General features: G+C 46.6%; 1 protein-coding gene across 1 annotated transcript in view; it reads left to right on the top strand.

The window, feature by feature from the left end:
* LTF (lactotransferrin) overlaps nucleotides 1-11410 on the top strand; it is a 33189-nt gene that overhangs the window by 562 nt on the left and 21217 nt on the right. Inside the window, exons 2-6 of the mRNA XM_015591682.2 lie at nucleotides 5415-5578; nucleotides 7643-7751; nucleotides 8036-8212; nucleotides 8567-8714; nucleotides 8912-8949. Of these exons, the coding sequence (XP_015447168.1) occupies nucleotides 5415-5578; nucleotides 7643-7751; nucleotides 8036-8212; nucleotides 8567-8714; nucleotides 8912-8949 (636 nt within the window). The remainder of the gene's footprint in view (nucleotides 1-5414; nucleotides 5579-7642; nucleotides 7752-8035; nucleotides 8213-8566; nucleotides 8715-8911; nucleotides 8950-11410) is intronic.

The raw sequence follows: 11410 nt of genomic DNA, 5'->3' as shown, positions 1-11410 counted from the left end.
TTAGTACTTGGATGGGAGACCACCTAGGAAGACCAGGTGCTGTAGGCTAAAAAATAAAAAAAAATAAGGGATTGTAAGCTGACAAGGTCCTTGCAACCTGTGAGGTCAACCAAGGGTTGCCTCGCCTAAAAATATATATAATAAAAAATAAAAGAGGGGCCAAACATCGACAGGGACTAAACAATCATTAGCTCTGTACTCAAGTACCGGGAGTGATTCCTGGGGGGCTCGGAGGGTGCTCACCAGCGACGGGCATCGGCGACGTCCGCGTGAGCGCAGGGTTTCCGCGGTGGGAGCGCAGGGTTTCCGCGGTGGGAGCGGGCGTCTGAGGCCGCCGCGGAGAGGGCTGCGAAGGGCCCCGGCGCCCAGGCAGCGTGCGTGGGGGGCAGAGTGGAAGCCGCCTCCCCCGCCCCCACAGGTCCAACCAGCCCAGTCACAGCAGCTCTGCCTCTCCCGTCTTAGGACTTCTGCTCTGGGCTGGGAGCTTCCTGGATGGAAGTGGGTGGTTAGAGAGCAGCGGTGCTCCCCACACCTAGGGAGCACATGCCACCCCTGTCCCTGCCTTGTGGTCCCCTTCTCCAAATTCCTTCCCACGGGTCATTCCTCTCTTTCCTAAAGCACGACTGGGCCTGGCCAGGACCGACTGCTCAGGACCAGCCTCCTTTCTGCTTTCTGACACGTGGCCCGCTGGGCCCACAGCACAGGGTTGGGGCCCCCGGGGAGAGGCCGAGGGGTAGGAAGCTTTGCTGTCTTATAGGCGGTCACGGACCTCGGTCTAAGATTCTGGCTCAGAGTTTCACTGCTGGGTTCTGTTTTCACTTGAATCTTTGATTTTCTCGGCCCCACAGACATTTTCAGTGTAAACCCTGCAGTCAATGGGATGGTGGCCAGCATCCCAAAGTATCCCTGAAACCTTCGTCCTACCCTGAGGAAGGAGTAGCAGCTGCCTAGGGGGTTCCTACGCTGCTCCTCTTGGGAGTTCTGGTTGGCAGAGGTTGGGTGAGGCCGGGGCACTCCACGTCTGCACAGAATGCATCTGAGGACGTGTACTTTCAGGAAGATTCCATCCAGGCCCAGGTGGGAAGCATCTGAGTGGCCGTCACGGTTCAGGTGCCAGGTTGGGGATATAAGAGCGACCAGACCCAGACCGGCTTCAGGGAGCATTTGCTCTCGAGAGGGGTGGGGCACATACCTTTGGAGCGAGAAGGGATGAACAGATTGCTGGATCTGCACCCCGCCCCTGGCGTTTGGGGGGCTGGGGACTGTGCATCTCGGAAGACCCCGGTGGTCCTTTGGTGTCCTGGGTCAGCCCTGCCCAGGGGAGGAAACAAGCTCTGCCCCGGTTCCCCCTTTCCTGCCACTGCTCACGCCCTCCGCCCAGCTTGAGGTCTGGTCTTCCATTTTCCTCTCTCCCTTCACCCCCAGGTCCCATCCCAGCCTGGAGCTCGTTTCCTCCAGCAACGCCCCATCCCTGCTCCCTTCTCCATTCCCGCTGCTTCTCAGTCTGACTCCCGGCTCTCAGTCCACCCTCCCCCGCTACCCCGCGCAGAGCTGATTTCTACTCTCTGTGAGTCACAGCGTCAAAGACTTTCACGATCTGATCCCCAAACCTTTACCAGCCTCATTTCCACTGCGGTGGTCTCTAACTCAGCCAACCCTAAAAAGGCAGGCTAGCCCGGTGGTGGTGGTGGGGCCGTGTCTTTCTGCCTTGGTTCAGGTCTTTGATCCAACGCTTATTAGTCGCGAGACCTCAGGCGAGTCACGTCCCTGGTTACGACCACAACTTCTCACTGGTTACGACCACAACTTCCTCACCCGAGGATAGTTGGCAGAGTTCACAATAAATCGAGGCTGGGGGGGTCAGTGGAGAGAGAATCGGTGAAGCCCTGAGTAAAGCACCTGGCCTAGAATGCGCTTTTGCAACGTTAGCTGTGCACACGGGCACATTGTCCCCACCTTCTGGGACGTCCAGCTCCCGCCCCACCCCTCCCAACTACTGGCCGAGGGCCCGAAGGCCTCACTCCTGGTTCCGTCTTTATTCCCTTCTAAAGCATTATTCACACTTAGCTTCCTCTTTTGTTTTTCTTGGCTTTTTGCCTCTCCAGATGAGAGGCGAGATCTGGTCCTGTCTGCTTACATGGGCCTCTGTGTGACATATAGTGCTGTGTATACAGAGGACATCCAGTAAATGCTACTGGGTCGCAAATGGCTGAATCTGATTGGGTTGATTTTCACCAAAGGACAGTTCCACGAAGTAGTGCCAGGATAAGTTACATGCCCTGGGGTTTCCTTGGGACAGTAGCTGGCGGAGGAGGCGAATGGCAGCATACCCCTGAGTCCTGGGGCCACAGGTCTCCCCCCGACACCCCTCTGTGTGCCTCAAATACCGTGGTGGGTCTGACTGTGCAGGGCGTGGCTCAGGGGTAGAAGTGGCAGCTGGCGGAATGTTCTACCCGGAAGCATAAAGGGGAAGGGGGCTTTTGCGACCAAGCGTTTTTGCTTTTTGTTTTTAACAGCTTTACTGGGGTGTATTTTACATCTCACAAAACTCCCCTGTTTCAGGTGTACAAACTCAATGATTTTTAGTAACTTTACCCAGTGGTGCAACTATCTCTGCAAATCAGATTTAGAATATTTTCATTCCCCGCCCCCCTAAAATGATTCCTTATGTCCATTTTTACTATAGTTAATCCTCATTCTCACCCCAGCATCAGGCGACCACGATTCTACTTTCTGTTTCTGTAAATGTGCCTTTTATGGACGTTTCGTGCGAGTAGAATCATAGAATAATATGTGGGGTCTTGTGTGTGGCTTTTTTTTTCACGTGGCATAAACGAGGCTCATGCATCTTGTCGTGCATATCAGTAGTTCCTTTTTATTGCCAAATACCATCGCGTTGTATAGACATAACACGTTTCGTCTAGCCATTCACCGGTTGTCGGTTGGTCATTCAGATTCTTTCCTCTTTTTGGCTGTTCTGAATTATGCTGCTATGAATATCCATGCAGGAGTCTATATGTGGACACATATTTTTATTTCTTTAGGGTATATTTTTAGAAATGGACTTGCTGGGTCACTTGCTAACTCTGCGTTGAACATTTTGGAAAACCGCCAACCTGTTTCCCAAAGTGGTTCCAGCGTTTTACATTCTCAGCAATACATGAGGGTCCCCGTGTCTCCACATCCTCGCCAACATTCGTCATCCTCTTTTAGTTATTATAACTGTTCCAGTGGGTGTGAAATAACAATCATCTCGTTGTGCTTTTAATTTACATCTCCCTAATGACTAATGATGTTGAGCATCTTTTCATGTGCTTGTTAGACAGTCAAGTATCTTCTTTGGAGAAATGTCTGTACGTAACTTTTGCCCATTTTTTAATTGGGTCGTTTGTCTTCCTGTTATTGAGTTGTCAGAGTTCTTTATAAATATTTTCTCCCAGATTGTTGATCATGTTTTAATTTTAACTGTCTTTTGAAACACAAATGTTTTGAATTTTGATAAGTTCAATTAACCTTTATTTTTTATTTATGGACGATGCTTTTGGTGTCATAGATAATTAATCTTTGCCTAACCTAAGGTTGAGAAGTTTTTCTTTTGTGTTTTCTGCTCAAAGTTTTCATGTTATTTCTCTTACAGTAAATTTTGTGATCCACTTAGAGTTAATTTTTGTGCATGGGGTGAGGTAGGGCTCTAAATTTATCTTTCCGTGTGTGGATATCTAATTGTGCTAGTGCCATTTGTTAAACTACCCTTTCTACCAACTGTCTTAGCATCGTTGCCAAAAATCAATTGACCGTAAATGTAAGAATTTACTTCTGGACTCTCAATTCTGTTTCATTGATCTATATGTCTATCTTTATGCTACTACCAAACTGTCTTGATAACTGCAACTTTATAGTATGCTTTGAAATTAGGAAGTAAAATTCCTTCAGCTTTGTTCTTTTTCAAAATTGTTTATGGCTATTCTATATAAATTATATAAAAATAAGTTATAAGTCATAAAATTATTTGGACTATTTTATGTAAATTTATTTATTTATTCTATATGAAGTTTAGAACCTGCTTATCAACTTCTGCAAAAAAAAAAAAAAAAAAAGCCTGCTGGAATTTTGATAGACATTGAATGGTTTCTCTATATCAATTTAGGGAGAATTATCTTCTTAACAATATTGAGTCTTGTAAAGCATGAACATAAATGTCTCTCCATTTATTTAGAGCTTTAATTTCCTTCAGCAAGGTTTTGCAATTTTTAGTGTACCAACCTTACATTTTTTGTTAAATATTTTTCTTAGTATCATTCTCTTTGATGTTATTATGAATAGAATTGTACTTTAATTTCATTTTTGGATCATGCAATGCTCATATGCAAAAAATAGAATTGATTTTTGTATATCAATCTCGTATCCCGTGACCTCATACTTGTTTATTAGTTCTGATAGCATTTTGTGGACTCTGTCGGATTTTCCACGTAGAGGAGCATGCCGTCTGCAAATAAAGACCGTCTTACTTCTTCCTTTCCAGTCTGAATGCCTTTTATCTATTTATTTTCCTTGCCTTATTGCTGTGGCCAGGATCTCCAGTACTAACTTGAATAGGAGACGTGAGAGGGGCACCCTTGCATTATTCCTGATCTTAGGGTGAGAGTGCCCGACCTTTCACCATTTTAATGTGATGTTCACTGTAGGTTTTTCATAGATGCCCTTTACTAGGCATCCATATGGTTTTCAAGAGCTGTGAGCAAATCTAGTTCAGCCTCCTCCCTAATTACATAGATTCCAGCAACAAAGGCAGGCTTGGCAAGAGAACCAGTCTTTCCGTTACAGGAATGAATGGCAGTAGCTCAGGTGCACTGACCCATCTGGTACACCACTTACCGCGGCTACTGGCAAGGAGTCAGGTGCATTTTCCTTAGTTCCTTTGGCGTCCCCTGTGGAGATGCTTATAGACAATCTAGAGGCAACTGGATTCTAGGCTGGACTTTGCCGCTACTCAACAGTTAGTTGCTCAGCCTCCTCGAGAGCCAGTTTCCACATCGGGAGCAATAATTCTCCTGCCCACCTCCCAGGTTCAAGTGGGACAAGGCAGGTAGAAGAACCCCATAAACGAATGCATGGGATCCTCATCATTTTTCTAGGAGTGGAAAGTGTGTCAATCACAGGAAGAAAACCCCGAGGCTCTGATCGTCTCCTCTAACTTACTAAGAATCGCGGCCCTCTGGCCAGGACAGAGTGCTTACTAGGCCAGCAAGACACCTGCACCTGAGGAGAGTGGCCTGACTTTGCCACAGAATGGGCAGGGAAGGGGGGCGGAGGGGAGCAGAGAGAATGGAGGAGTCTGGGAAAGTCCGTTGGAGGGTGAGGCAGTCTCTGCCACGGGCAGTGCTTAAACCCTTACTCCTTTGCCTTTCTCCCAGGACTGTGTCTGGCCGCCTCCAAGAGAGGCCTTCGATGGTGCAACGTATCCAAAGCAGAGGCAGCAAAATGCAGCAAACTCCGACGGAATTTGAGAAAAGTGAATGGCCCCCTTATCTCCTGCTCAAGGAAAGCCTCCCACAAGGACTGTATCCAGGCCATCGCGGTAAGTCGGCGCCATGAGTTGGGTGGGACCAAGCTGAATGGAGGGGAAGGGAAGGAATGGAGCAAAACAGAACATGTGCTGTCTCCTCGACTCCCGGCTTTTATTCCCGGGGTGCCTGTCAGGGGACAGCAGTCCTCTCTTGTAGGACACAAGGCTATTTAGAAAGAAGTGAAGAGACCATAATTTGTTGATAACAGCTATGTAATAATGACACTTCAGAGGTCATATAGGATGAACTTGTAATACTGACAAAAGCCAAGATCATTTCCTCTAAACCCTGAGAAAAATAAACTCAGCCAGTCATCGTCCCCATGTCACATTGCGGGGGAGGGCTTGCCAGGGCACTGGGCGTGGGGAAGATGTTTTCAGAGAGAGAAAAAAGGGAATCGTGACTTGTGGATGATTTCAGATTCCTTTTGTTTTTTGAGACAAAAAAATCTACTGAAATAATTTTGACTTATTCACGCAACAGACGTGTTCTCTGTGCCATGGTGCGTGTACTTGACTCTGGCAAAGAGCGCGTCATCTGTGTAAAAGTTTCCAATAAGACCTAGGGTTACCGAAACAGTATTGAGGGGAAAAATCTAGTTTGAGCGATATTTTAGGGTATTATTTTACAATCATGGCCTGTGGACATCATTTCCTGCTGGTTTAAAATGCAGATTCTTCAGCCCTATTCTGTCCTATTCAACGTGAATATCTGTGAATGAGTTCTCAAAATCTACCTTTTAACCAGCGTCCCATTTGAAACCAGTTCTATATACCATACATCAAAATAAAGTTGAGGTAGATTAAATAGTTAAAAAGAAAATGGATATTATTGAAAAACTAGAGGAGATATTAATTAGCAGAACCACAGCAGAAAGAGAAATCTCTTAGTTTGTAGCAGCAATGAGCTAAATCATTCAGTAAACTGACAGATTTAAAAATATAAACGATTTAATTCATAGCCAGTCAAAACATTTAAACAAAAATTTTCGAAAGCCCCAGAGTAAATATGCACCAGCTCTGACAAGTGATTCTTATTTTCATTCTGCAAAAAAACTAATTCAAATGGGCAAGAAATGCAGGATCACATGAGAAAAATGATATAAACAGAGTATTCATCATAGGGAATTCATAATCGATAAAAATATTTACGAAATGTTCCTCTTAATAATCAGACAAATGCGAATCTAAGCAATTCGTTAGCATTTGCGTTTTCTAAAGTAATAACACTTAATAAAATGAAAGCCTATCCTGCTGGTGATTCTATAGTGAAACTTACGCTCGGGGTCAGTGGCATTCTAAATTGGCATTACAAATTTTCTGGTGACAGCAGCTAATAAATAAACATAATTATTGTCTGGGTGATTTCACAGATGCCTATCCCGTGACAACAGGTCATCAGAAGGGAAAAAAGCAATGAGGACAAAGCTATCCGTGAACACGTAGTTTTAACGGCAAAAAGTCAGAAATAACCCAATTGCTAAACATTTGGGGGAATTATTTAATATATTATGGAACAACAACATTATAATAAAATACTGTGAAGTCAGTAAAATCAATAAGGACTCTGTAGAAGAAAATATGTACAATTTTCGATGAATAAAGCAGCCCACAAAATATTATCTTTACCAGATTGCAAATACAAGAAATATGTAAGCATGTGAGCAGTAATATACCAAAGAAGATGAACATGGTTAATTATGATAACTTTAAGATACCTTCATAGTTAAATTTTCTATCCAATAAAAAAGAACTTGGAAGAAATAAATATAGAGCGAAAACAGGGAAGAAAGCCTCCAGGACAAACGACTTTAAATATAAATGACTGTGAAGAGTGTGACCAACAGAGGGAGGCCATGTGCCAAGCTCAGGAGGTAAAGCAGTTGGATTGGTGCTCGTTGTCCCAAAAGAGGGCCCTGTGGCCTGTGCCACCTCTCATAGGATGTGAGTGAACGTGACCAAACGCTAACTCTTCTGCAGATCTTTGCAGCCATGGAGCCTCATGACGTGTGATAGCCACTCTCCTGGGTTAGGGCGGGCTTTCCCCTGAAGCTGGTCTGGCCTCTTTGCTTTCAGGAAAACAAGGCAGATGCTGTGGCCCTCGATAGCAGATTGCTGTTTGAGGCGGTCATGGAGCCCTACAATCTGCGACCTGTAGCAGCAGAGTTCTATGGGACTGAAGAGAGTGAGTTCTCCCTGAGAACCCAGTGCTGGGGTGGCCGAGGCCTTGACCCTGGCCTCTACGGAGTCAGAGTGGATGAGTCGCAGAGCTGGGGTCTCTTGCAGGGGGTGGAGTCACTGGGCTCTTTGGGCCAGAGGCTGATCCACTGGGTGAGGACACTGTATGCTCTCTGGACAATCAGGCACAAGGGCCCCTGTCCTACGACAGGCTTTGTCAAGGTGGGCTGTTTTTCTCCCTTGGGTCCAGGCCAAGAGCTTTCAATTCTCTCTGTCCCTTTGTTGAGCCAGAAACCCACTTTTATGCCGTGGCCGTGGTGAAGAAGGCCAGCTCCTTCCTGCGGAACCAAGTGAAAGGCGTGAAGTCCTGCCACTCGGCCTTCAACAGCTCTGTCGGGTGGGACATCCCTATCGGCACGCTCCGTCCGCTCCTGAACTGGGCAGGGCCATCTGAGCCCCTTCAGAAAGGTGACATGGCTGGGGGATTGTGGATGATCTCAAGCAGGGGTCTCTACTCCAGTTCATACCTAGCCAGCCACCTCGGGACCACACAGTCACATGCGGGGTGACTCCAAGGTGGGGGTGAGGTTGACACGCTTGACATGCCTTGGCGGGGTTCGCTGCACGGGCTGCCCTTGGGAGCTGGGGGCTGAGTCTGCTCTCAGCCAAGGTGCGTCTCTGAGCTCCCGACCTCACAACAGAGGCGACACGTCTGGCAGGGTGGAGGGAGGGATGCCCGTGGGAGAGTGCACACTGGGAGGTGTGACCGGCCGTGGCCAGGGCTGGCTCACACTCTGTGGCCCATTTTTCTGTCTTCAACAGCTGTGGGCGAATTCTTCTCTGCCAGCTGTGTTCCCTGCGCGGATGGAACACAGTACCCCAACCTGTGTCAGCTGTGTTCGGGGACAGGGGAAAATAAATGTGCCTGCTCCTCCAACGAACCGTACTTCGGTGACTCCGGTGCCATCAAGTGAGCGAGATAGTCTTCTTCTCCCCGGTGGCCTGAGCACTATATGTCTTCGGGCCCGGAGACCTTTTCTCTGGCTCCAAATAGAGCTCAGCCTGCTAGTACGGGTCACAGAGGAGGTCCAGTCCTCTCACCGCTGTGCGAATAGAGAAACTAAGTCCAAAGAGGTGACGACTTTGCCCACTGCGTGTTCCCTGCAGCCCCCTGGGGCGCACCAGCCTGAGGCGCAGTCACCTCGGTAGTGGCCCCCTCAGTCACCCCAGAGAACCCTGAAACTGGTTTTGTCCCTGTGTTGTCCTGGGGTCCACCTGCTGATTCTGTCCCCTCCCTAACCACAGAAGGACTGAAGGAGTCTTGTCATGAGACAACCAGTCCCAGGCTCCCTGCTGGGTAAGATGGCGGAGTGTCCAGGCTGATTCAGGTCTGCCCTACCTGGACCTCCCCTCCGAGATGGCGGACAGTGAGCCCTGCCCGACCAGCCCCTGTACCCTCTCTGTCCCCATGCTGAGGCCGACTCTGCAACTCTTCTCCCCATCTTGGGCTGGGCTCAGGCGTTTTTGCAGAGGGAGGCTTCCCCACTTCTCTGCTAGCCAGGCCACATTTGCCCACTCAGTCCAGGGAGAAAGAACTTCAAAGGATACTGTACTGAGTCTTTGTCCCCTGGTGTAAAGGCTTCAAAACTCTCTTTTACATAGAAAGACAAAGTTTTTAGTTTGTTAAATGACCAGTTTCCTTTAAAGCTTCCTCGTCCGCTGCTTTTCTCCCCTGCCCGTCACAGACAGCATGCCAGGTCCCTGCCGCGTGCCCTCTGACACGTATTCGCCCTTGCAAAGTGTCCAGTGCTGGTTTAGTTCTGGGTTCAACCACGGCGCTGCCAGGGGTTTCCACCCAGTGTTCTGTTGCAGAGGTTTCTCCGCGTCGTACGTTTCGTTAGGTGACAGTCCTAACTGCAGAGGAATGCTCCATAGGAGGCATCCACCGGATTTCACTTACCTATCACCCTCGTGATGAACCTGGTCATCTCGTCCTGGCCTTGGCCACAGACAGCTCCATGACCCCTGCCCTTATGTGCGTCCTCTCACTGTCCTGCTAGAGAATGCCCCTGAGGGACCACGCACTGAAGCACAGTAGCCGGGGATGTACAGGCTGAACGCATTCCACCTGGGACCCCTGGGGACAGACCCACCACACTCACCCAGGACCTCCAGAGACGGGGCCACCACAGTCCACCTAGGGTTATCGGGTCACGCTCCGGAATTACGCTCCTGCTGGCACTCTGCGACTGTTCCCATTTCCCCACGACGTCAGTTTGGGGTATTTTTGACTTTATACACACACACACACACACACGCACATTTGTGTGTGTATATATATATATACACACACACACACACATATATATATATCTGTCTAAATGATAACTGGAAAGCAATAGATATCTCATTGGTGGTTTAATTTGCATTTCTCTGACAGTTAGTGAGTTTGATCATCTCAATATATCTGCTAGGAATTTGGGCTTCCCTTTTTGATTTCATAATCTTCGACTGCATTTCTATTATGGTTCATGCCTGTTTCTTCACGGTTTTGATTCAAAGATAGGCGTTCCTTCTACCTGGATATCAAGCCATTGTTGGTTCTAGACTTTATGGAGATTTTTTTCTCAGTTGAAAAAATCTATCGATAGCATCCCGTGTTGAACAGAAGTCCTCGATATTGATAGGGTCAAAACCATCTGTTTTGTACTATTGGTTTGTACTTTTGGGGTATTTTAAGATGCCTTCTTTACTCCATATCGTAAAGATTTCCTACAATAAGATTTCAAGACAGCCCCCCAACATATATGTATCCATACGTACTCTACCTAGGAAATTAGATATGCATTGGGAAATTAGATATTTTCCCTTTATAGCAAGACCATTTTTCTTACAAAAACAACTCTAAATTAGACCACTTTTTCTCTACTGACATGGGAAGCCACTGTACATCAAGTTGTATATCCATGGATCATTTTCTGAGCTATTTTGTTTTTTTGGCGCATTTGTATTTTCTGTTTTTATTACCCTGGCTTGTACTGGGTCTTAATATCTGGGAGAGATAAATGGGGAGGCGGTTATCACCCTACACTTTGGTGTTCATTTTTAATTTTTTAAAACTAAAATGTTAGAATTATTTTGTTGAATTTCTGAGAACTTCATACTTTAATTTTAATTATGATTGTTTTGAATTTAAATAGGCTGATGAAAAATTCAATATTTATAATGATAAATTGCCCAAGCCCTGATTATGATAAATCTCCTTAGTTTGATGATACCTCTTTTTATACCTTTCGATTTTATTTAATTTTATATTAGTTTCAGGTGTATAGCAGAGCCGTTAGACATTTACATAAGTTATGAAGTGATCCCCCCCAATTACTCTCAGTCCCCTCCTGGCGTCGAACACGGTTATTACAATATTATTGACTATATTCCCTATGCCGTACTTCACATCCTCATGACTCTCTCCTTAACGACCAATCTGTACTTCTTAATCCCTTCACCTTTTTTACCCCGCCCCCCCCGACCCCCTTCTCATCTAGCAATCACCAGTTTGTTCTCTGTATCTATGAGTCTGTTTTCATTTTGTTTATTTTGTTCCTTAGATTTCACATATAAGTAAAATCATATGGTATTTGTCTCTGCCTGACTTATTTCACTTAG

Source organism: Pteropus alecto, unplaced genomic scaffold (genome assembly GCF_000325575.1).
Source record: "Pteropus alecto unplaced genomic scaffold, ASM32557v1 scaffold156, whole genome shotgun sequence".
Lineage (NCBI taxonomy): Eukaryota > Metazoa > Chordata > Mammalia > Chiroptera > Pteropodidae > Pteropus > Pteropus alecto.
The sequence above is the reverse complement of the archived record's forward strand: the minus strand, read 5'-3'. Positions and strand labels throughout refer to the sequence as shown.